Source organism: Schistocerca piceifrons, chromosome 8 (assembly GCF_021461385.2).
Source record: "Schistocerca piceifrons isolate TAMUIC-IGC-003096 chromosome 8, iqSchPice1.1, whole genome shotgun sequence".
NCBI classification, from domain to species: Eukaryota; Metazoa; Arthropoda; class Insecta; order Orthoptera; family Acrididae; genus Schistocerca; species Schistocerca piceifrons.
In genome coordinates, this window is record NC_060145.1 from 153635734 (window position 1) to 153661680 (window position 25947).

Consider the following 25947-nt stretch of genomic DNA (forward strand, 5'->3'; position numbering starts at 1 on the left):
GTTGTCTTCTCGATTATGTGGATGATATTTTTCCAAAAGTCTGATGACATGCTTCATACATACTGCACACCAGTCGTCGTTTGGTTGCCACTTCCACGAACAATTTAAAAAATTCCGAAGGAATGTTATTTATGCCTTTTGCCTTATTTGATATTCCAAAGCTCTGTTAAGTGTTTGTAATAATAGATCGTCTACGTCCTCCAAACTGATTCCAACTTCTCTTCTACCACGACATCAGATAGGTCCTGTCCCTCATAGAGGCCTTAGTTGTACTGTATCCACCTGTCACCTCTATACCATGCGTTGAACAGTGGAAATCCACTTGCACTCCTAATAATATGACTTCGCTTTTAATTTCATTGAAGGCTGTTAAGATTTTTCTATTTGCTGAACCTGAACTTCCAACCATCATTAATTTTTTGATTTCTATTAATATTATTGCAGCCATAGCTTCCTATTTATTTAATTCTTAAGTGACAGATTGCTATATTCATGTAACCCGCCAGGTTAGCTGAGAGTGCTGATGCACTGCTTCCTAGACTCGCGTAGGAGCGCCGGCCCCACATTGGATACACCCGACGTATTAACAATGAGTCAGGGTGCCGGCCAGCCTGGTTGTGGTTTTTGGGCGGTTTTCCACATCCCACTAGGTGAATAATGGGTTGGTCCTCACGCCCCACCTCAGTTCCACAACTCGCAGACATCTGCATAAGTTCACACTCTTTCAAGGATTACACTATCCGCAGACAGCAAGGGTACACGACTCCATCCTGGAGGTTATGGAATGGCAGCAGGAAGGGCATCTGGCCACCCCTTAGCATTAACCTTGCCAAATTCGTTTCTAACAATGTCGACCCTGCGCGATCGCGGGACAAAGGCACAAGCGAAAGAAATATTGCTATATTCATGTCTTTTCATAAGTATTTCTTTTTTATCTCCCTTCATTCGTCGATCAATTCAAGTATTTGTTCTGGCACCCAATGATTCTTCGCAGTTACTTTCTTTGTTCCCATATTTTCGTGTCCAACTTCTGTGAGTACCCTTTTTAGAAATGACCATTCCTTTTCAAATGAACTATCTACTGTGCTATTGGTTATCATAGTTTTTACAGCCGTAGAGGTCTTGAAATGCACATCATCGTTCTGCAGTGGTTCAGTTTCCCACATTTTTCTACTGACTGAAACTCTAAAACTGCAGTGCACCTTTCATCATCACTACATTGTGATCTGAATATACATCTGCTTCTTGGTAAGACTTGCAATTCACTATCTTATTTCGGAATCTCTGTTTCATCATGATATGCTCTTTGTGAAGTCTTCCCATGTCTCCAATCCGTTTCCAAACATGCATTGTCCTCTTGTGATTTTCAATACTGTGTTCCATATAATCGCTGAAATTTATTGCAGAACCTTTCTCCTCTTTCAGCCTTACTACAGAGCCCATGTTCTTGAGGAACTTTGTCTTGTATTGCCTCGTATACTACAGTGTTTTAATTCCCATGATAATTATTAGATTTTCACCTCTCTTTACATACTGAACTATTAGTTCACCGTCTTCAAATTTTTTCTCTACCACTTTATCATTCCCTTATGACGCCGGCATGTCTACCTGAACTATTGTTGTAAGGTGGTAATTTGCTATCGATTCTGGTGAGAGTAATCATATCAGTACACTGCTCATAATAACTCACTCTATGTCCTAGCTACCTGTTCATGACGAACCTCCCTCATATTACACCGTTTTCTGTCGGTATTGATATTACCTTATATTAGTCTGTCCAGAGGTCTTTATCTTCTTTCCATTTCACTTTGCTGAATCCCACTAAATCTAGACTAAGCCTTGCATTTACATTTCATGTTTTCCAGCTCCCCTATTTTAAGACTCCTGACATTCTATTTTCGGGCTTGCAGAATGTTACCGTTTTGTTGGTTATTCAATATTTATCTGATGGTCACCTCACACTTTCCAACCCCTCCTGGAAATCCGAATGACGGAGTAATCCCAATTTTTTGCCAATGGACAGATCATCGTTACACGGTCCCAATTACAGGGCACAAGTATTGTGGATACATGTTATGTGTCTTTAATGCAGGGCAAGAGGATACCCTGAACTTCTGCCCACTTCACGTCCTTTTTGAGTAGGTCGACGGTAGAACCAGAAGTCTATGGCCGCCATTACTGATGATTTTTATACAGGATTTAAGCATCAGCTGCGGTCTAACCCAGGGTCCAAAACGTTTTGGTCACTTGCCAAACACGTTGCACCTACAGCAATGCTTCGTCCTTGTGATGTGCGCACTTTCAGAATTTTGTTAGACTGCGAAGGGATGACGCTGTCACACAGCCGGAAAAAAATGCAACTTCGTCGAGGACTGTGTTTATTGGCACCAGCATATAATATGTGCATAGAGTTGTAGAGTTAGTTGTTCATTCGTGACGGTTGCCGGCGATCAGATGTCGCTCAGAAGACCTGTCTGTGAACGCTTTGATTTGACCCTGCAGGCAGCAAATGTGCCGAGTTTAGAGGTGAATATTGTTTGCAACATTCATTCTAGAGTAGAACCATGCTCCACTGACGAGTACGTACTCCTGTTGAAGAGCTTCAGCCTTCTGAACAGGGTCACACTGTAGGCCTGCAGGAAGCTGGATGAACATGTTGAAGGGTTGATGCACAAGGAGGGCACAATGTAGCGGTGGTGTGTCGATGGTTTCAACAGTTTTCTGTGGAAGATTCCAACACCAGCAGACCAGGTTCTGGATGTCCGCGAAGTACAGACACCTCCAAGCATGGCTACCCCGGTGTCGTGAAAGAGCCGACTGGAGAGTGAAAAGGCATACTATTGTCTTCAGTGATTGAGAGCAGGTTCTGTATGAATATTAATGATGGATATACATGTGTATGGCATAGAACTTGGTGAGTTGCCTATTCCAAAGTGCGTTCGTCCATGACACATAGGTCCCATCCCAGGGTTCATAGCGCAGGAGACCATCAGTTACAATTCGCGGCCACATTTGGTGTTTCTGCCGAGTAAAGTAGCAGTGCCACTGCCCCGGCTGTTAGTCCAGCGCTAGTGCCATTACTACTGCAGGATGGTGATGTACTTTTTCAGCTGGACGATGCAGGTCCACATACAGCTGCTACCAAGCAACCTGCTAGCCCTGGTGTACAAAAACTGCCCTAGCGGGGTAGAATACCAGATCTCTTACCAACTGTAGACATGAGGGACATGAAGAATCGGGATCCTACTCTTTCTCCAAGGGCTGCAAGAACAATGCCGAATTGCAACAAAAAGCGCAAGATACTTGAGACAGTCTACCATAGGATGCCATTCGGGATCTTTATGATCGTTTTCATGCGAGAATACGTGCCTGCGTTGCGCCATAGGAGGAGGGGAGGGGGGGGGGGGTCCACTGTGTACTGATGCAACTGTTTGGACGTTCTTAACTGTGGCATGTGGGTTTCATTTGGTCTGAATACACTAAACAATGATGAACTGCATCTCACCTCTCTTGTCAATAAAATGTTGCATCCTTTGGCAGTGTTGCTGCAGAACCATAACATTTTTGGCTGCTTTTCGGTGGTTCTATGTAAAAATACAACTATATACGCTGACGGGAAAATATTAGTACTCCTGGAAAGACGTCGATTCGGATCCAATGACGACGTATACCACATGGGTGATAGTAGATGTACCAATAATGTTTTCAACGTCTTCCACCATTAGATAATGTAGCGAAATCAGAACGCCATCTGTATCTGTCTGTCGATAAGCAATTCTCACAGCCAAGAGTGGTGCAACGAAGCTGGTATCAGTGGTCGCGTGAACATTCTCACACCTGTAGACGAAGTTCTTGACGTCAACATAGCAAAGACGCCCGCAAGGATTGTAGTATTGCAAGGGAATCAGTGGCATATCGTACAGGTACCAAAGTGCGGAAAAGAGGGCTTGTGAACCTAGACAACATGAACTGTTGCGAACGGGTTATTAGCAGTGGGACTACGGGATCGCACACCTGTCGCCCGTCTTCTATTCACGCCACAGCATCGACGTGAACGGCTCGATCACTTTGGAGATGGAATGGTGAGCTGCAATCTTCAGCGATGAAAGCAGATTCTGCCTGCACGCAAGTGACGGTCGATTGAGCGCACAGCGTATACCTGGTGAGCGCTGTCTCGTAGAGTTCATTCGTCCAACACACGCTGGACCCACCCCAGGCCATTGGGCTTGCGGTGCAATAAGCCACAAGTCTCGTTCACCTTTGGTGTTTCCGAAGGTGACCCTAACCAGCGTTCGGCACGTGCAGAATGTTACTAGACCCTTTCTTTCCGTTCTTGCAGCAGGAAGGTGATGTATTATTTTAATATGATACTGCTCGCACAAATACTGCCTGTGCAACTCCACGTGCTTTGCAACAACTTCACTGGCCAGCACGATCTTCGGACTTGTCTCCAATCGAACACGTGTGAGATAAGAGGAGCGTTTGAAAAGTCCGTGCAAAAATTAAAACTATTTACTTGTTTGGGGTAAACCTTTTTTATTTTTCGACATACTCTCCTTTTAGAACTATGCAATTCGTCCAACGTTGTTCTAATTTGTTGATTCCTTCCGAATAATAGGAATTGCACAAGTCTGCAAAGTAGCTATTACTTGCTGCAATCACTTCCTCGTTTGAATAAAATCTTTGTCCCGCCAGCCATTTTTCAAATTGAGGAACAAAGAGTCGTCCGAGGGAGCCAAGTCTGGATAACAGGGGTAATGTGAAACGAGTTGAAATCCTATTTCCATTAATTTTGCGACCACAATGCTGAGGTGTGTGCTGGTGCATTGTCGTGATGGAAAAGGACTTTTTTTCGGTCCAATCGCTGGCGTTTTTCTTGCAGCTCTGTTTTCAAACGGTCCAACAACAATGAATAATATGCACCTGTAATAGTTTTACCCTTTTCCAGATAGTAGAATAGGATTATCCCTTGTAAATTCCAAAAAACAGTCGGCATAACCTTTCCAGTCCAAGGAAAGGTCTTCGCCTTTTTTGGTGCAGATTCTCCCTTGGTAACCCATTGTTTAGATTGCTGTTTGGTCTCAGGAATATAGTAATGTATCCATGTTTCATCCACAGTGACGAAACGACGCTTAAGGTCCTGTGTATTCTTCCTCAACAGCTGCAAAACATCCATGTAACACTTCACACGATTTCGTTTTTGGTCAAACGTGAGCAATCGCGGAACCCATCTTGCGGATAGCTTTCTCATGTCCAAATGTTTATGCAAAATATTATGTACCCGTTCATTCGAGATGCCCACAGCACTACCAATCTCACACACCTTAACTCTTCTGTCATCCATCACCATATCATGGATTTTATCAATGATTTCTGGAGTCGTAGCCTCCACAGGCCATCAAGAACGTTCAGCATCACTTGTGCCCATATGGCCACTCTAAAAATTTTGAAACCACTTATAAACTGTTCTAATCGAAAGTACAGAGTCACCGTAATGTTTATCAAGCTTCTCTTTTGTCTCCTGAGGCGTTTTGCCTTTCATAAAATAATGTCTAATCACCACACGAAGTTCTTTTTCGTCCATTTTTTGCCAATCACTCGACTTCCTTGTTCACACGAATTCCAAACACAAAAAATAGACCATTATGGCTGAAATTTGGTGTGCGTTCTTTCCAAAGATGCTACTAACTAAACATGACCTCGATACGCGCCGATGGTGTCATCATTCGGACTTTGCACGGACTTTTCAAACGCCCCTCGTATGATGGGGCGAGAAGTGAGTGACTCCTGACGCTCAACAATAACAACTCTTCCAGAACCACGTGAACAGGTCGAGCAGCCGTATTCCAGGACAGTATTTGCCAGATGTCAGAGAAATGGGCACATAATTATAACTGATCGGGAACTATGGCATCATGCACGCTGCACCACTTCACCGGAAGCTAGGCAGCTTGAATTTCGAGGCAGCCGTGTCGTTTGAGCGACAGAGGGCGTCTTTGACGCGAGTGTGAGTGCAAGCAGGACGCACGTTGAACAGTGAGTCTCCTGGATCGGGATGTGGCAGTAAACAGTGGACGGACGACGGTCCGATATTGCTGCCGGAGAGAGCAACGGCCTTACAGAGGGTGATACACTGGAAGTTTCGCCGACTGTGGTGGAGATTATTCTTCTACATGGCCACGTCAAAACGAGTGCGGACGACACTGCTAGCTACTAGTGAGGAACCTTATGGGTGTCGTCCAGAAACTGATCGAAAATGTTAATTTTCAATTTAGTTATTATTTATTAGTAAAACTCTTTAACAATATGTTCTCAAAGTTTCAATAATGAAATCGCACCCGTAGTGACAAAAAAAAAAAATACTTGTGTGTGACTCGACATTCCTGCCACGCCCAATTTTTGAAGCAACAATATAAGCATGGCGAAAAATGACTCCGTGTACTACTTTCAAGTAAAACTGCCCGGTGTACATTTAGAAGGCTGTGATGTACACTCTTTTGGTTTTATAGATCATCTGTGACTCTCTTCCGTATCGTAGAACAATAACAAACCAGCTACTTTGTCGATGAAGAAGCAGTTCTGTTTTTGCCTTGTCTTACTGTCGGACTGTAAGCAGAATTATAACTTATGATAGGAAATTGCGCTCAAGACACCTTGAGAAAAATAGATTTACAGTGCCTCTCAGAAGCTGCAAAGCCAGTTGAAGACCTGGTAAAGGAAAGAAGGCAGAGAACAAGAAACCAGAAGAAAAGCCTTGAACGGGAAGAGGATCCTGAGTACAAACATGAAGCTTTATGAAGAGGTAACATAAGAAAAAACATCAGGTTGAACTTTATATTGCATTTCCTAAAAATTATGCTTTTTAAAGTTTATGTACCTTTCTCTCAGAATTTATGACGGCTACAACTATGAAATTTTGTACACTTATACCTATAAACACAATAAATGTTGCCTCAACAGTAAATTTTGAAATTTTGAGTGTAAGCTGAGATATGGAGCAGACTTCTTGGAATTCTGTATGAATTTTATATTATACTTACAGAACTATAATTAAAAAATTATTAAAATTTTCATATTGTATATAACCAAATTTCCTCTCGAGAGAAGCTTACTATATGCAAATAGATTACTCGAAGAAAGTTTTGTAGAAATCTCTTGAATAGTTTCTGAGAAAAAGGTACATATATTGTTTTTTGAAAATAAAATTTTTAAATTCCATAAAAAATTAAATGTATATAATCCACAGAACTTAACAGCACATGTGTTAATTTCATGTAAAACATGGTAGAAAATTTCATTGCCATGTCTTAAAAATTGTGGATTTGGCACATGTTTTAAACAGTGTACGTTTTTCATGAACGTCCCCCGTTAAGGAGAACTTTCTGTAAGCAGGTGCTGACGGCACATCTGAGTTTGTATAACAGTACGTTCATTGATCATTTTTGAGGTCAAATTGCATTGACATAATTTTAGCGTAAGTTTTAAAATTTAGGCCCTTCCTCATAGCCTGTAAAAAACTGTTGTTAAAATTTGACAGTTGTGGACAACCCCGGCGCGAGTTGTTTGCTTAAAGTGGCAGCTGTGCCCAACAGCATTAGTTTTTTTTTTTTTTTAATTGTGACCACTGGATCAAAATTTAGGCAATGAGCCAAGAAGGATCCCGTTAGTTTCTTTGTTCTAATAAATATGGTTACAAAAACCTCGCTTAATCAACCAGCCCTTCCACTCTCCTGTCGCTGTTTTACAGGGACGGCACCCCTAAATACGAGTATATTCTTGTTCCTTCTGGACCGTCTTTGTTACTTTGCCCTGTATTCAGTTCAAGGATGGTCAAAACAAAACAAGAAGAACAATCAGCGTCACTAGTAGCGACTGAGAGCGACAGTGTGTTGTGGTCTCTAATATAAAAGGCAGTGTCACGAGTGCCTGACTCGGTCACAGACTTGTCATTCCCCAGGCCAAACCATTAACGACAGAATTTGACATTTGGATACTTATACTGTAAGCAACGTTTAAGAAGGGAATGTTCGAACTTACATTCCTAAGGGGGGTGAATTAGGGGACGAAAATCTTTTTGAAAATATGTCACTGTTAGGCAAATTTGAAGCTAGAACAACGAAATTTTGGAATTTGGCTTCTCGGTCGATCTAAAATTATAAGTGTTCCAGAATTTTTGGGATTTCAACCAGTACTGGAGTAAAATAGTGGGTGAAATGTTTTTTGAGAATAAGTCATTATTACAAATCTACTACAGCATTTTCAAAACTATCTAGGAACATTGGTACAGGGTGGCGCAGATGGATCGGGTGGTTTTGAAGTGGACTGTACGTCTGGAGGGGGGGAGCCAGGTGTTCGGCGACTTCGTCCTGTGGTTGGGGGGGGGGGGGGGGGGACGGGAAGTTTCAGTTGCAGGCTGGCAGTCAGTCGCGATGGCTACGTGGTCCGTTGAGCATCGTGTTTTCGCAGTGGAAGAGTTCATACGCAATAACGAGTCAATTGTTGCTGTGACGCGTGCCTTTCGCCGGCGTTTCAACATCCCACCTCGCGGTAGTGTTCCTAAGCGAGATACGATATTGAGTTGGGTGCATAATTTCCGCACTACTGGTTCATGTGCTCCAAAATGGACGCCTAGACCGCCAACAATAACACCGCCTGAGAACGTGGAGCGTGTGAGACGCGATGTCACTGCGAGCCCACGTCGATCAACGAGACGTCGTGCTCAAGCTCTTGGAATGTCACGTCGGAGCCTTCAAAGGATTCTTAACGAAGAACTGAAATTCCACCCCTATAAAATCCTGTTGGTACAGAAGATTCTCCCAACAGACCATCTTCAAAGGCTTCAGTTTAGCCAACAGATGTTGGAGTTATTGGAAGATGTAAACCTGATTATCATGATGTCTGACGAGGCTCACTTTCACATTAACGGATACGTAAACAAGCAAAATTGCCGTTACTGGGCCGACACTAACCCAAGAGATCTACACCAACGGCCTCTCCATAGTGACAAAGTGACGGTTTGGTGTGGGGTTTCTAAGGTAGGGATAATTGGTCCTTACTTTCTTGAAAATGAAAGGGAGCAGGCGGTTACTGTTAATTCGCAGCGTTATGTGAACATGACTGAAGATTTTCTTCTCCCACAACTTGAAGAGAACAATTACGACATGGGCAATATGTGGTTCCAACAAGACGGGGCAACTGCACATACCGCTAGGATATCAATGCAAGCTGTACGCGCTCTGTTCCCTGGCCGTTTGATTTCCCGTAATGGAGATGTCCATTGGCCCCCTTGCTCGCCGGACCTCACGGTATGTGACTTTTTCTTATGGGGCTATTTAAAAGCAAGGGTCTACATGAACAAACCCCGGACCATTCAGGAGTTGAAGGCAGCAATTCACACCGAAATCACATCAATTCCTGGTGATGTGCTTGAGCGGGCAATGCGGAACGTTAAGGACCGACTCCAAGAATGCGTCGCTCGAGAAGCAGGGCATTTGATGGATGTAATTTTTAAAAACTAACATTACTATTTTTTTGTTAATAAACTTCCATTGTAACTACACGTTTTGCACTTTATTTCAATCCAATACCTTTACAATTGACAGTTTGACAAGTATTTTAAAACCACCCGATCCATCTGCGCCACCCTGTATTTGACTTCTCGGTTAGAAAAAAGTATACGAGTTACAGTGTTTTTGGAAATTCAACCTCCTAAGGGAGTGAAATGAAGGATGAAAAGCTTCATGAATTTATTTTATTATGAAAGCATTTAAAGGCTACAGGAACGAAAATTTGTATTTGACTTCTCTGCTAGAAATAAAAATGCAACCCCTATAGACGTGAAACCGAGGACGAAAATTTGTAAAAAAATATTTCGTAGCATTAAAAAAAAATGTTAAGGCTAAATTTGTGAAAATTGGTATTTCACTTCTCGCTTAAACATAAAGAAATATATGTTAGGGGGTGAAAATTTCTATGGAAATATACCTAGACGAACGCAAAGACATGATTTAAAACACCTTGGACTCCAGTTATCAGAACAGCTTTTTGTTCAGAAGTACATTCGGAAAAGACCAGCTTCTATGACCTTAATTAGCAACAAAAATTTATATTGCGCAGCAATTTGTGAACAACATAAAAATGCGATTAAAGAAAAACGAAAAATATCTGTGCAAATCACACAGCAAACGCGAGCCAAACCGCGGGCACTAAGTCAGTCGTAAGTAAACGTCGATAGACTGAATTAACCTGAGGCTACAGTATCAAGTGAACACCTGCAATAACCGTTCGTATTTTGTCCATGGGTACTTTCTTAATAGTGAGGATCGAAACGAGGTTTTTCTCTGATAATGGACGTCGTGAGTTTTTGTCATATATTAGTAAATAGTATTGATCATATGTTCTGAAACAGTATACTGTATTGAAAATCCTGAACAGATTATGACCATTGTTCAGTTACAAGCAATTACTGTTTTTAGTGTACTCTAAAACAATGTACTACAAATTCCGATAACTGTTTAATCCTTCTAATACTTAGGAAAAGCATAAGCTTACCTTTGGTAGCGCCTGTGGTTGTTGGATATGCATTCCTCCGGTCTCAATCACGTTGGGCACATGGGGTCGAGGGTAACTGAAGCTGACGTGACTCTGAAGGATCACCAGAGACGTGTTGGTCAGCAAGGTTGATACACTTGGCATCGTTGGATCATTGAAATACTTGTGAACGATTTTATCAAGTTTCGGATAGTACCAATGACGGTAAATGCATCTTGCGTACGTCACTAACAAAGCGTTCTTTAGTCGTTGCCAGAAGGTCATCTGGTCTGTATACTCAAACATAGTGTCAGGAACATATGATGGCATATATGGGTCGCCAACTATATCGGTTGTCATGGGAAATCCACCAAAAGAAGATAGAGCAACCACAGGAACATTGAATTTGTGAGAGTAGGCTATTAGGCATTCATTCATGAAGAATTCCATGAGAAGGAGGTCGAATTTCCTTCCTTTTGTGTGTATCAGATTTTGGAAGACTTCATGCTGCAAGTATTTCTCACACATCTCTGAACCCATGTAGCTCAAGAAGGTATATATCACCCAACCGTTTACCATGGCACTTTGTGTCTGGAATGCATTTCGATTCCCATCTGAAAAAGAAAAAAAAATTTATCGTGTGAATGGGTACAAGTTTCACAAAGCACAAATGCCTTCATGCAATGCTATTTCACTCAGCAACATACTCTCTATAACTGCAGCTCACATGTCTCACAAACTTACTGGAGAAATTGTTGGAATAAATTAAACTCCTTCAAATATATTGATTTAGAATAGATATTTCAGATACAGAAAAACGCCTAAGGACGTTCGTTTATGTCGCACAACTTCTGCTTGGCGTTGAGATTTTTCCCGTCAGTGTAATTGAATGTGTGTTTGAAGGTACTATGTGTTCGTTTCATTGGCCCAACACTCATGCAAGAGAACTTGTTAGACGTGGTTACCTTTGGTTACTGCCACAGGACCTATCAAAAATTGGTCAAATGGTTCTGAGCACTATGGGACTTAGCATCTGAGGTCATCAGTCCCCTAGAACTTAGAACTACTTAAACCTAACTAATCTAAGGACATCACACACAACCATGCCCGAGGCAGGATTCGAACCTGCGACCGTAGCAGTCACCCGGTTCCGGACTGAAGCTCCTAGAACCGCTCGGCCACCGCGGCCGGCCAGGACCTATCAGGTTTGCTTGAGAATGTACCCCTTCAGCAACGAATGTTTGCTGCTGGTGTATGACGACATTTAATGTGCCAAAACATACCAAGATGGGTAGCTAGAGCAGGCAGTGTACTCTGGCCGCCAAGATCACTTCACCATAGTGTCTTGGATAGCACTCGCGTTGATATGGTAAAAAAACTGGAGAAGTGAATCGTGTAGTATTGTGAAGCTCTGCGAAATGTATTCCTAAGTCAGTCCAGAGACGAGCGCAGTACTGCATCCAACTAAGAAGGCAACACGTGGAACGCATTCTTAAACAGGCGCCAAATTTAAAAGAACGTAAAATCCCAAAGACCGGAGAAGTTTTACGGAAGTTCGAAATTTCGCGCGAACTTCAAGTGGAGATTCTTCTGATAGTTTCCACAATGAAATTCTGTCTCGATATCTGACAGATAATTCACAGACGTTCTGGTCTCATGTAAAGTAAACCTGTGGCAAGACGCAATCAATACCTTCATTGCGCGATAACAATGGTCATGTTATTGATGACAGTGCCACTAAAGCAGAGTTGCGAAATCCGGTTTCCCGAAATTCCTTCACGAAAGAACTCGATGTAAATATTCCATAATTCTAATCAAAATCACCTGCAACTATGTAACTTAGATGTAGATTTCCTCGGTCTAGCGAAGCAGCTTCAGACACTTACGAAAGGCAAGGATTCCGGTCTACATTGTAAACCAGTCACGTTCCTTTCGGAGTATATTGATAAAATAGCGCCATACTTAGCAATCACATACAGCTGCTCGCTCGTAGAAATATGTGTGCCCAAAGACTGGAACGTTGCTCAACTGACACCAGTACCCAAGAAAGGAAATAGGAGTAACCTACTGAATTACCCGTTTCACTAAGATCGATCTGCAGTAGGAGTTTGGAACAAATAGTGTGATTGAACATTATGAACCATCTCGAAGAAAACGATATATTGACAAGTAGCCAACACGAATTCAGACAATATAATTCTTGGGAAACTTAACCAGGTCTTTATTCTTACGAAGTAATGAGTGCTACGAGAGGGGATGTCAAGTGATTCCATGTTTTTAGATTTCCAGAAGGGTTTTGACACCGTTACACACAAGCGACATCTAATTAAGTTGCGTACCTGTGGAGTGTCGTCTCACTTGTGTGACTGGATTCGTGATTTCCTGCCAGAAAGGTCACAGTTCGTAACTGTTGACCTAAAGTCATCGAGTAGAACAGAGGTAATATCTGGCGTTCCCCAAGGAAGTGTTGTAGGCCCTCTGCTGCCCCTGATCCACCTAAACAATTTAGGACACAATCTGAGCAGTCCTCTTAGACTGTTTGCAGATAATGCTGCCATTTACCGTCACTTAAAGTCATCCGACCATAAAAACGAACTACAGAATTATTTAGATACCATACCTGTATGGTGCAAAAACTGGCAATAGACTATAAATCATGAAAAGTATGAATTCAGCCACAAGATAACTAAAAAGAATCGGCTAAATATCAGTTTCACGACAAAAGACAAAAATATAAAGGCTGTAAATTCACCTAAATACGTAGGGATAAGGATTACGAATACTTAAATTGCAACAATCACATAGATGTTATGTGGAAAGCAAACCTTAGGCCGTGTTTTATTTGCAGAACACTTAGAAAATGTAACAGGTCTACTACGCTTTTCCGTACTCTTCCGGAGTACTGCTGTGCTGTGTCGGATCCGCATCAGATAGGATTGACGGAGGACATCGAAAAAGAGTTCAAAGAAGGCCAGCTCTTTTGTATTATCGCGACATAAGGAAGAGAGTGCACGGATTAGGGTGATAGCCCTTAAAGAAAGGCGTTTTTCGCAGCGGCAGGACCTTCTCTTGATGTTTCAATCATCAACTTCCTCTTTGTGAAAATATTTTGTTGGCGCCCACAGACATAGGGAGATACGATTGTCATAATAAAATAAGAAAAATCAGAGCTCGCACGGAAAGATTGAAGTGTTCGTTTGTCCATCGCTCTGTCGAGAGACGAACGCTAGAGAAGTAGATGCTTAAAGGTGGTTCGATGAATTCTCTTGCAGGCAATTAATTGTGAACTTCAGAATAATTATGTACATGTAGATGTAGAGTGTACAATAAATTGTACCATGTAACGTGCTGAAGCAGTACTGTATTTATAGTTGAGGTAGGACTTGAGTGAAATTTTAAACTAATCAAATGGCAGCTTAATCGAAAAGTGTATATTTACAATATAATTGTATCACCTATGATAATATTTAATGAAGTGAGGGGAAACTCTTAAGCACACAATCGAAATTATCTCGCAAACGACCCTTTGCATACACATGTTTATTGTAACGTTGTTGCTTTCGTTACCGTATAATTTCACCTGTCATTCTGCTGCAGAGTGAAAATACATTTTGTTAAAAATTCTCTAAATTGTGCCTAGTCATTTCTCCGCAACATACTTCCTTCCAGGAATGTTAGTCTCAAAAGGTATGCAGATACCCGGTGCTACCCTATATAGTGTGGTAAGAAACAGTCTGAGAAGGTTGTAAGGGTGTTGCAAGGTAGGTTGTGCTGAGAAATACCCGCTAAGAAAAAAATTCGATGCGTTGCGCCGTTTCCGAGCTAATAGGCAGAGAAGCTGGTCAAAAAGGCCGTTGGGCCCCCAAATTCGAATGCCCGCCAGATACACACACACACACCAAAAAATTTTGCATCACCCCGGTTCCCAGAACTCCTGAAGATAGACGTAGACTGTGGATACTGTATCACAGACACAGTCCCTTTGACTCTTCACAGATGTCACTAAACCCGCTCAAAGACGTTAACAACCATGCACGAGCAACGTCTATTAGACGGAGGGGGTCCGACAGCTGATCAATTCCAGGCATTCCACCAGGAAGGAGGTACACGGCTCGTGTTGTCTGTAGTTCAACCATGCCTAGACGGTCAGTACCGCGGTTCGATCGCGTCCGCATTGTTACTTCCTGCGAGAAAGGACTCTCAACAAGGAACATGTCCAGGCGTCTCGGAGTGAACCAAACTGATGTTGTTCGGACATGAAGGAGATACAGAGAGACAGGAACTGTTGGTGACATGCCTCGCTCAGGCCGCTGAAGGGCTGCTGCAGTGAATGACCGCTACCTACGGTTTATGGCTTGCAGAAACCCTAACAGCAACGCCACCATGTGGAATAATGCTCTTCGCGCAGCCGCAGGACGTCGTGTTATGACTCAAACTGTGCGCAACAGGCTGCACGATGCGTAACTTCACCCCGACGTCCATGGCGAGGTTCATCTTTGCAATCACGACACCATGCATGCCTTCAACCAGACAATCGTTGCAGACGTGTTTGGAGGCAACCCAGTCAGGCTGAACGCCTTAGACACACTGTCCAGCGAGTGCAGCAAGGTGGAGGTTCGCTGCTGTTTCGGGGTGGCGTTACGTGGGGCCGACATACGCTGCTGGTGGAGGAAGCCGTAACGGTTGTACGATACGTGAATGCCATCCTCCGACCGGTAGTGCAACCACATCGACAGCATTTAGGCGAGGCAGTCGTCTTCATGGACGACAATTCGCGGCCTCATTGTGCTCATCTTGTGAATTACTTCCTTCAGGATAACGACATCGCTTAACTAGAGTGGCCAGCATGTTCTCCAGAAATGAACTCCATCAAACATGCCTGGGACAGATTGAAAAGAGCTGTTTATGGACAATTTCACTCACCAGCCACCCTGAGGGATCTAGGCCGAATCGCCGTTGAGGAGTGGGACAATCTGGACCAACACTGCCTTAATAAACTTGTGGATAGTATGCCACGACGAATACGTGCAAGCATCATTGCAAGAGGACGTGCTACTGTGTATTAGAGGAACCAGTATGTACTGCAATCTGGACCACCGCCTCTGAAGGTCTCGCTGTATGGGGGTACAACATGCAATTTGTGGTTTTGATGAGCAATAAGAATGCCGGAGATGATGTTTATTTTGATCTCTGTTCCAAATTTCTGTACAGGCTACGGAACTCTCGGCACCGAAGTGATGTAAAACTTTTTTTGATGTGCGTAATTAACATCAGTTGTTCTCACAGCGTGGAAACATAGATGATAGCACACGAGACTGCTCACGCTTTCAGTCCACTACTTCCGTCCCATATCCTATTTTTGTATAGCTCTCTCGTTTCAGTGTTGGGCACCAAACGAAAGGTGCGTTTGGCGACATCGTCTCTGGCGGGACGTTTGAGTTTGCGTGTGCAGCGATCTAATTGGCTAAGTTCAATACTAATCAACTCGGAAGCGGTGCAACTTATCGAATTTTTTCCTTAACATTTATTTTTCAGTACGGCACAAAAGACTGCTACTGACCACCCTCTATGGAGCAATCATAGAAGCGAACATGATCAAGAACACTAATAATCAGATAGGCTTCCGGACGGAATGTTATTAGGGGAAAAATGTACAACACATTACAAATACGTCTAATTTTCGCAATTAGGGATACTCAGAATTAACTGTAGTATCTGCGATAAATTTTACATAGGAAAAAGTTTACGTAACTTTTAAGGTCCGAGAGAGAGAGAACACCCAAAATGCGACGTGAGAACAACACGTGTGTCTTTAACACTCATCTACGCTCTTGTGTTTTACACTCGGGCGTTTCGTATGATTAGTACTTTCCATTTTGTTCACAGCGTGTTACGTTACACTGTTAACACGTTTAAGACTAACGAATGTAGCGTCAGAAACGAACGTGACTGTGTTTTTCTCCCTTTTTTATATGTGTAACGTGCTGGATAGTCTTCCCTGCTGAGTACTTTAATGTTGGAAATATTATTTTATGCTTCCTAGTATTACCCCGCCCGTTTTGTTTTATCTTTCACTTTTACACCAGTAATCTGCTACTGTGTTGAACGAATTCATCCCCTCACTCGAATTTATTCCACAGTTGGAGTATTTCTAATGCAATGTACACTGAGGTGACAAAGGTCATGGGATACCTGGAAATATCGCGTCGGACCACCTTTTGCCCGGCATAGCACAGCAGCTCGGCGTAGCATGGACTCAGCGTAGCATGGACTCCCACCAGAAATACTGATCTATAGCCATCCATAATTGCGAAAATCATTCGCTCGAATTGTCAAGAACGTCCTTCAAACCGATCGCCAACGACTGTAGCCTGGTGACATGGCGCAGTTTCATCCATAAAAATTGCATCGTTGTTCGGGAACGTGAAGTCCATAAATGGCTGAAAATGGTGTCCAAGTAGCCGAAGATTATTGTTCTCAGTCAATGATCGCTTAGTTGGGCCAGAGGACCCAGTCCACTCCATGTAAACACAGTCCACGCCATGAAGGACCCAGCACCAGCTTGCATAGTGCCTTTTGACAATTTGGGCCCGTGGTTTCGTGGGGTCTGTACCACACTCGAACCCTACCTTCAGCTCTTAGCAAATGAAGCCGGGACTCATCTGATCAGGGCACGGTTTTATAATCGTCTAGGATCCAACCGATATGATTAGGAGCCCATGAGGGGCGCTGCAGGCGATGTCGTGATGTTAGCAAAAGCACTCGCGTCGGTCTGCCTGCTACCATAGCCGATTAATGCCAAATGTCACCGCACTGTCCTAACAGATACGTTCGTCCTACGTCCAACATTTCTGCTGTTATGTCACGCAGTGTTGCTTGTCTGTTAGCACTGACAACTGTACACAAACTCCGCTGCTCTCGGTCGTTAAGTGAATGCCGTCGGTCACTGCGTTGCCCGTGGTGACAGGCAATGCGTGAAATTTGGGCACACTTTTTACACTGTGAATCTCGGAATATTGAATTCCCTAATGATTTCCCTAATGAACTGTCCCATGCGTCTGGCTCAAACTATAATTCCGCTTTCTAAGTCTATTAATTCCCGTCGTGCGGCCGTAATCACATCGGAAACCTTTTCATGTGAATCACCTGAGTACAAATGACAGCTCCATCAATACACTGCCCTTTTATAGCTTACGTACGCGATACTACCGCCATCTGTATACGTGCTTATCGTTATCCAATGACTTTGTCATCTCAGTATATACTTTTATGCTGTTGCGAGAGTTTTCATTTCATATTTTTACAGTTTTACAAAATACACCTGAATTGCATAAAACGGATTTTGATACACTTGTAATGGGCCTATACAGTACACACACACACACACACACACACACCAGAATAGCTCGAAAAATAAGCTTCACACGGGAAAATGTGTACAATCCAAAGTTGATTATTTTCGAAGGGGACATCTGCTGGTGCTAAAATTAGCCCGCCACCCGAGCTCCCTGGTGGTGGGGAGGGAAGCAACTTTAAAATTTGAAATGGGAACTCCCATTTTTTATTGCAGAATCATATTCTACGTACGAAACTACGTACATTTTTTCTTCAGCATTTGTTTCGATTCTTGGTAGTTGGCGCTGTAATTTAAGAAAATCCATGTTCTCATTTTTGCGTGGAAAATGGTTACGGACAAATAAAAAATACTTATTTAGTTCGCAAATTTTGATTCGCTAAAACTAGAACTCTCCCTCTCTCCCCGTAGGGTGGGGTTTAAGAGAAAGGAATTAGAATTTTACAAATGTTGACCCAAATACTGTATCAAATTTTTTCGCAATCAAATTTTTCCGCAGATTCGGACAAGTTTCGTTTGTTTCGTGGTGATGAGGCCACACAACTTTTGATTGTCAAACAAATCGTCTGACTAGCTAACTGACTAACCATACATCCTACTTACTAATGAGTGAACTCATTTTTTATTTATCCATAAACATTTTCCACGCAAAACTGAGAACATGGATTTTCTTGAATTACAGCACCAACTACCAAGAATCAAAAGAAATCCCGGAATGAGATTTTCACTCTGCAGCGGAGTGTGCGCTGATATGAACTTCCTGGCAGATTAAAACTGTGTGCCGGACCGTTGAAAGGTGGATACACTGAGCCACTGCGCCAGAGATTGCGCCAAAGAGTACTATTAAGCCGCCTCCACAGTGCCTGTTAAGAACTCGTAGTAGTCAGTGCTTGTCCAGAGCTCGTAGTAGTGAGTGCCTGTTAAGAACTCGTAGAAGTGTGTGCGTGGGCAGAGCTCGTTGTAGTCAGTTCGTGCCGAGATGTGCTAGTGGGCACTGCTTGTCGTGAAGTCGGAGTGAGATGTGGTACTAAGGAGTGTTTGTTCCATGTTTTATGCAGTTATTTGATGGGAGAGATAGCAGATGTTATTCTAATGGAAATACTGTAACGATCAGAGTGCTTTTCGTCAATATATATGAAGGTAAAATATTGCGTGTTTTTTCATTAATTCCATGTTTTAAATAATGAGTCATTACAGGTTCAGTCAACAAAGCATCTGGCGTGTGTTCTTGTATTAGAGTTTAATTCTGGTTTTCTTACGCAATTGTAGTACTTGTAATTTTCTTTTATCACGTCAGTATAATTGGTATTTAAAAATTCTTGTCTTGTTGAAGAAGAACCGTGCCAGATGTACGTTGAGTCACACTCCCACATACAGAACAGTTATACTTGTGCTTTGGTTTAGTAGGTTTTATAGTTGCTGGGGACTTAATTAATTAACTGTGTTTACGAAAATTTTCTTACATTGTTTGTTGCAGTCAGATTGCGTAATAATACTAGTCAGGGCCAACCGTTTACGAGACACAGCGTAATCGGACATAACAGCTACTAAAAAACTAAAAAAATATTTTCAATCATTTTATATTTAATTAAGCCCCCATGCACATGGCGACCGCTGCTTCGGATCGTCCCTTGGAATTCTTCTGATTGTAAAAATAGTAGACCGTAGTATTGTTGTAGTAATTTGAGTTTAGTAATTGTAGTCTGTATTGCATGTGTAGATTTGGTAATTGTCATTCTTCTAAAGGTATTTTTCAAAATTTAAACTGTTGTTTTGTCTATGGGTTTGACAATTTGTGCAATTATTTCAATTGTTCGTTAATCGTGTTTGAGGGAAACATCTCGTGTGAATAGTATTGTTGGAGATAAGGAGTCATTGTGTGTGATTTTCGAACAGTGACGAATTTTTTTATGTTTTGTAAATGATTACGCGATCAATGAAAAAGGCAAAAATGATGAATAGTGAGAATGACGAAATTGTTGACATGGCGAACTCGCCAACAGAGGAAAACAGTATGGTGGATAATGGAGTTGAAAACAATGTAATAAGTCGGGAAAATAGTCCGGAACCATTTCTAAATTTTTCTCAATCAGAAAATTCACAGAATACGAGATTAATGACAGAAGATTCTGGAATAGTATCGAACACAGATAGCCTTATGGCTATGCAGAAGGAAGTTAGTTTTGTGGGAAATGTTAGGGGCGAAAGGAATTTCGAACAAGTTAATATGGAGCAGTTGATGAGTGTAATATTAAATTTTCAATCTGAATTAAAGACAGAGATAGGAACAATTAAAACTGGTATGGGAACAATGGAAACTCGGTTAGGATCCGAATTTAAAACAGAGATGGGAACTTTGGAAACACGGATAGATTCACGAATAGGGACATGTTTCAAAAATATGAAAGATGAATTAAAGAAAGAAATCAGAGAAGAAGTACAACCAATTTTGAATGCTCACAATAATAGATTAATTGCAGTAGAAATCAGACAAAGGGAACAGGATAGAGAACAGGAAGAAAGAGATCGCGTGATAGTACAGAAATTTTCAGAGTTAAATTTACAACGTGCAAAAGATAAGGTAGAATAGTTGAGAGAATCGAAGAATCCGTACCAAATGACAGATTAAATAACCTAACACAACAGTATGAACAGTTAACTACTAAATGTGTTAATACTGAAACCCGAGTCGCGACACTTACGGAAGACGTAAATAAACAGAAAGAAAAAATAGGTGACTTATCGGAAAGAGTTGAGGAAATTTCAGATAAACTGACAAATCTTAGTTTACATGGGGACAGAGATTCAGATGATACAGCTCCATTGCCATTTGCAGAAACCGAAGAATACCAGAAAATAAATAAGCATGTTGAAAATCAGGGAAAATTTAATGAACGCGTGAAAAGGGAATTGGAGGCATTACGGAAGCAAGTCAAACAGATCGAAGGCGAAATTGTAGGAAAAGATAGCAGAAGAAATTTAGAATCACAGGTAGCAGAGGGGCTTGAAGAAAATAATTTGTTTCATTTACGGGATGCAACAAGAGAGCGCCAGGCGCGCGAACTTTACAATAATCGACATTCGGACTGGGACAGGCGCGGTAGGTCTTTGTCGCCACGAGGCGAAAACTTTGACTATAAACACCTTTTGACTGTTCGGAAATTTAAGATCTTCCGCAATTCTAAGAATGACATACATCCATGTGCATGGTTAGATCAATTTATGTACGCACTTCCGCCAAATTTGCCACAAAGTCACAAACTGGAAATTATGTGCGGCTATTAAGGTCCTCAGGGGATTCACTACTCTAAGTGAATATGTGCCGTAGCGAGCATAGGGCCCCGAGCTGTAGTGGTGCTATTTCTCTTTTAGTTTTCTGCACCGCTGCCTACTCTTTTACTATTCTTTGCATCTGTCAAACCAACTCTTCGACTATCAATCTATCTAGTGAGTAAGTAAATAATAACCTGATATGACTAATTGTACCTAAAAGTGATTTCGTAAATTACCATTTGGACTTATTGTACCTTCAGCAGCATTCATTCGTAGTTTAATCGAAATTTTACCTGTTTATATTCGTGACAAAATTATTTCATATGTTGACGATATTCTTATTGCTAAACATTCTTGGAGTGAGCACAACAAAATTTTGGATTCATTATTACGTATCTTTGCACGAGTTGGCATTACAGTGAACTTGGAAAAATCTGAATTTGGTCGTTCTCAAGTGAAATTTCTCGGTCACATTATTTCTACAGAAGGTATTCTTCCTAATCCAGAGAAACTAGATGCTATTCAGTTCGCAATGACATTCTTTTTAAACGAAAATCGATCGACAACTCTGTTTGGTTAGTTTGTATTCCTGATGAGTGGGTTAATAAGCTGATTTGGTATACGTATTTCAGTTATGCACACTTTGGTCCCAGAAAATGCTTTCGTAAATTACGGGAAAATTGCCACTTCAGTAACATGGAAAAACGTATTAGATCTGTTCTTGCCAAATGCAAATTATGTCAAAAGGCTAAGCTGCCAGCAGTTTCTCACAGAGCACCGTTGTTTCCTATCATTCCAGCGAAATTAAAGGAGATGGCTGCAGTCGATTTGTTCGGTCCAGTGGTTCGTTCTACTAATGGTTTTGCGTACATTTTCGTAGCAGTGGAGTTGACGTCAAAATATGTGTGTTTTACACCTTTACGCAAAGCAACAGCTCGTTCAGTATCTAATGCTTTCCTCAAACATTTTCTTAAAGAAGTTGGTCATGTTGATAAGGTCATATCAGATAATGGATCACAGTTTCGTTCTAAAATTTGGCTTCGTACTCTACAGCGTCGTAAAATTAAACCAATTTTCATTTCACTTTTTCACCCTCAATCTAATGCTTCAGAGAGATGGATGAAGGAAATCAATAAATTGTGTCGTCTTTATTGTCATCAGAATCACAGAACGTGGGATCAGTATCTTCACATTTTTCAAAACATTCTGAATGAACTTCCTAATGATTCAACTTCTTTACCGCCTATATTGATATTAAAAAACAGAGCACCGACAAATCGCATATCTGAAATCGTTCCTTTTCCGCCTTCACGGAAACTGCAGCATTCTGAAGTTGTCAACCTGGCTCTACGCAATATTGCATCTGCGGCTACTAGAAGAGAGAGATCAGCTAAGCGTCCTGGTCGTTCAAAAATCTTGTCAGTTGGTCAAAAAGTGTTAATTAAATCTCATCGTTTATCGCACAAAGGAAAAGGCTTGTGTCGCAAATTTTTTCTGCTTTATAACGGTCCATATAGAATTCGAAAAATTATTCATGATAACACTGTCGAAGTAGAAACTCTTAAATCTCGACGCTCTAAAGGAATACATCATATATCAAACGTAAAGATTTTTGTGGAATGACATACTTTTGAGAAACCAACAGCTAGATATAAACATGCGGAGAGTACAAGGATACCGCGCTGTGTTTTGGCGGCGGCACATACTCAAAGCAACAGTCAAGTCTGCGCGCCGCACAAGGCAGTCGTTGACCGCGAACAATTGCTTCCTACGTCACGCGCCTACAGCTGATCGAGCGCTCAGTGCGAATGCACTGACAGCCGTAAACAAATACACAGTTTAATTTCTCCGATTAAATTCAGTATAAAGCTATAGTGACTTGTTGAATTATGTTATTAACATTCAGTATTTTTCAGGATACGGTTCTATAAAATATTTAAGAACTTCAGGTAAATTCTGTGTGTCTCCGATGTTAAGACGACTTGCTATCGAGAAATTTTCAGGAAGAATCTAATTTCGAAGAAGAAACTGATTAACTAAAAAAAAAGGTAACTATTAATTGAGTTCATTTTTCAGGTAACATATGTCCACTTAGGTACGTACTTTAGACGTAATTTGCTGCTCGCGATTACATGATTCATTCTTTGTGCTAAATTTCATGTTCTATGAAATTACTTGTGAAGCGACGTGCTTGCGTACGGTAACTGATTTTGACAATGATTATTAATGAACTGGGTTGTAATTTGTATATATTATGCATCGCTTGGCTGCTATGCTTTTTTCACTGATGTCATATTTTTTTAAATTATGTGCCTGCTGTGCTTATTTATTTAATTATAATTGTAACCTGATTTATTGTGCTGATGTGTTTAGGTACGTAAGTTATACTTTGTGATTTATCTGCTTGCGCCTTCGTGTTTACTTATTAAGATTACATATGAACATTTATTTGCTTATGCTGATATGATGCTAATGACCTGTTTATTACGTAAGATATATGTTTACTGCTATGCGTATGGATTGCATATTTACACATTTCTGTTTTGTCGTCATAACTACTCTTTAATTTGGTATATAGAAATGCTGATATACTGTGTACAAACATAGAGTTTAGGTCACACTACTGTATTAATTATAGATTGTTCGCTTGGCAGAGCCTCGTTGTAGGAATTGTGCTGCATCCACTTGTTGACATTCTGTTCTCTACTGGTATATTTACTCGCTATTGCTTCTTTTGCTTACGCTCAGTGCCTTATATTGTTAAGATAAGAAAATGAACTGCTACAATTCGACGAACGACATTAGTACAAGAAACTTCATAGAAGTCACATGAGCTGGAGGTTTTATGGAAGCTGTATAACTTTATGCTAATAGGAAGGAAGCTAACGACATGACATACCATTACTAGGTTTAGACCATTGACAGTTATTACACTGCATTTTTCGTGAGCAATTGAAATAGGAAGTGACACTTGATACAAGAAATACTCCACATGTTTGCTTCGGCCATAATACTTGAAGTGGTGTACACACTGTGAAATATTATGATCATTCACATTCCGTAATCATACTTAATTACTGAGAGTTATTCGAACTAAGTCTGTTAGAGGTCATGTATGCATTTCTTTGTTTATAATTCATAATGAGCAGAAGATTTGGGTCAGATGGATTACACAGAGGTTGTGTGTTGGCAATGTGTCTTCGGATTGTATGGGATGATGAGGTTGGCATTAGGATTTTATCTGTACTTGTTCGAGGAGACTGACTAGAGGAAAGAGTTGTTATGGAACTGAAATGATATTGGTAATAAGGTTTATATTTATCGACGTATTAAAGAGGTATTATTGAGGTATAGAGATTATATGAAGTTGATGATTATTGCAGTGTTTGTGGACAAGAGGTAAGGTAAATGATATTGATGATAAGAGTTATATGTATCGACATAAGAAGTATTAGTGAAGTATTGAGATTATGTGATGCTGATGATTATTGGAGTTTTGGTGTATAAGAGGTAAAGTAAGTGAGATGCATATTTTTTTTTGTTGGTCTTATGGAACAAGGAGGATGAAGATAGCAAACTTGAACACTAAAGTAGAAGGACGATAGTCTATACACACTTTGTTAAATCACTAAGCAGTATATACTTTTTTTTTGAAGAGAGGAAGTATTTGCATATCTTGGCTCACTGACAGTTGTTCAACAACAGTACATTTGATCTGGCTTGGCAAACATTGGTCTTGACATGATGACTGTGATGTTGACCTAACTATTATTGACTGTTATACATTGCTGCCACTACTATTTGATACACATTATAAAGGCACATTTGCATGCCGAGTGTGAGTTTCCTCGGAAACGCGAAATATTAATTAAATAAATAATCAGTGACAAATAAATAAAGCCTATGGCACACAACTGCAGCGCTGTGTCGCTGATAAAACAAAAGCACAATTACGTTACTCTTATGTTTGATTAAAAAAAGGAGAGCTCTGGTTGAAGTGGTGCGAGAAGCACGTATTTTATTTTATTGTCTGGCACACCGCCATATTTCATGTTATAGAAGAATACTGCGAGTTGCAACCACACTAGGCACTCGATTCTGTAAAGAATTTATATTTATAAAAGTAAGTAGGATTATGAACTGTAGGCTTATTCATTGAATATATCTGATTTAACTAACTGTGTAACTTTTTTATGTTTAGTAGACAATCACCTCTGTACGACGTATTGGCATGGCTGGCAAATTATTGAAATATTGAGATTTAGATTATGAGTCCGCACCTACCGCAGCAGTCTTTGGAAACGATTTAATTACGAAGTCCGATTATTTCAGTTTTATTTCACGGTCAACTACGAGTAACATTGCCTTTACGAAAAAGCCATTGTCAAGCGTCTGATACCGAATAATTAAACGTCCACGTTCCAGATAAGCAAATATCAATTACAATTACAATCACCATCATACAGATAGAATAATTAATATCTAAATAACAATATATTTTTTTATTGATTTATTTTATTTATTTTATATTGGCGACTGCGTGTCGGACTTGTTATTTTGTCATTTGTTACATTGTTCTCTTTGTTTCATGTAAAAAATCAACTTTCTGGACCTGGACGTCAATGTATGAGAGATAACAAAATCTGAAGATATTTTCCAATTCTGAAATTTTGCGGGAAGACGCAATGAAACTTCCAGCAAAATAAGGTAAGACGCAGCATCTTTGCATTGGTAGGCTTGACCAGACGTATAATTCAGTGTATTAGCTTTTCAGTAAATTCTGTAGTGTT

At 40.9% G+C, this 25947-nt stretch overlaps 1 protein-coding gene across 1 annotated transcript in view; it reads right to left on the minus strand.

Moving 5' to 3' along the window:
* Window positions 1-25947, minus strand: part of LOC124711953 (UDP-glycosyltransferase UGT5-like) — a 105737-nt gene that overhangs the window by 30357 nt on the left and 49433 nt on the right. Inside the window, exon 3 of the mRNA XM_047242224.1 lies at window positions 10552-11144. Within this exon, the coding sequence (XP_047098180.1) occupies window positions 10552-11144 (593 nt within the window). The remainder of the gene's footprint in view (window positions 1-10551; window positions 11145-25947) is intronic.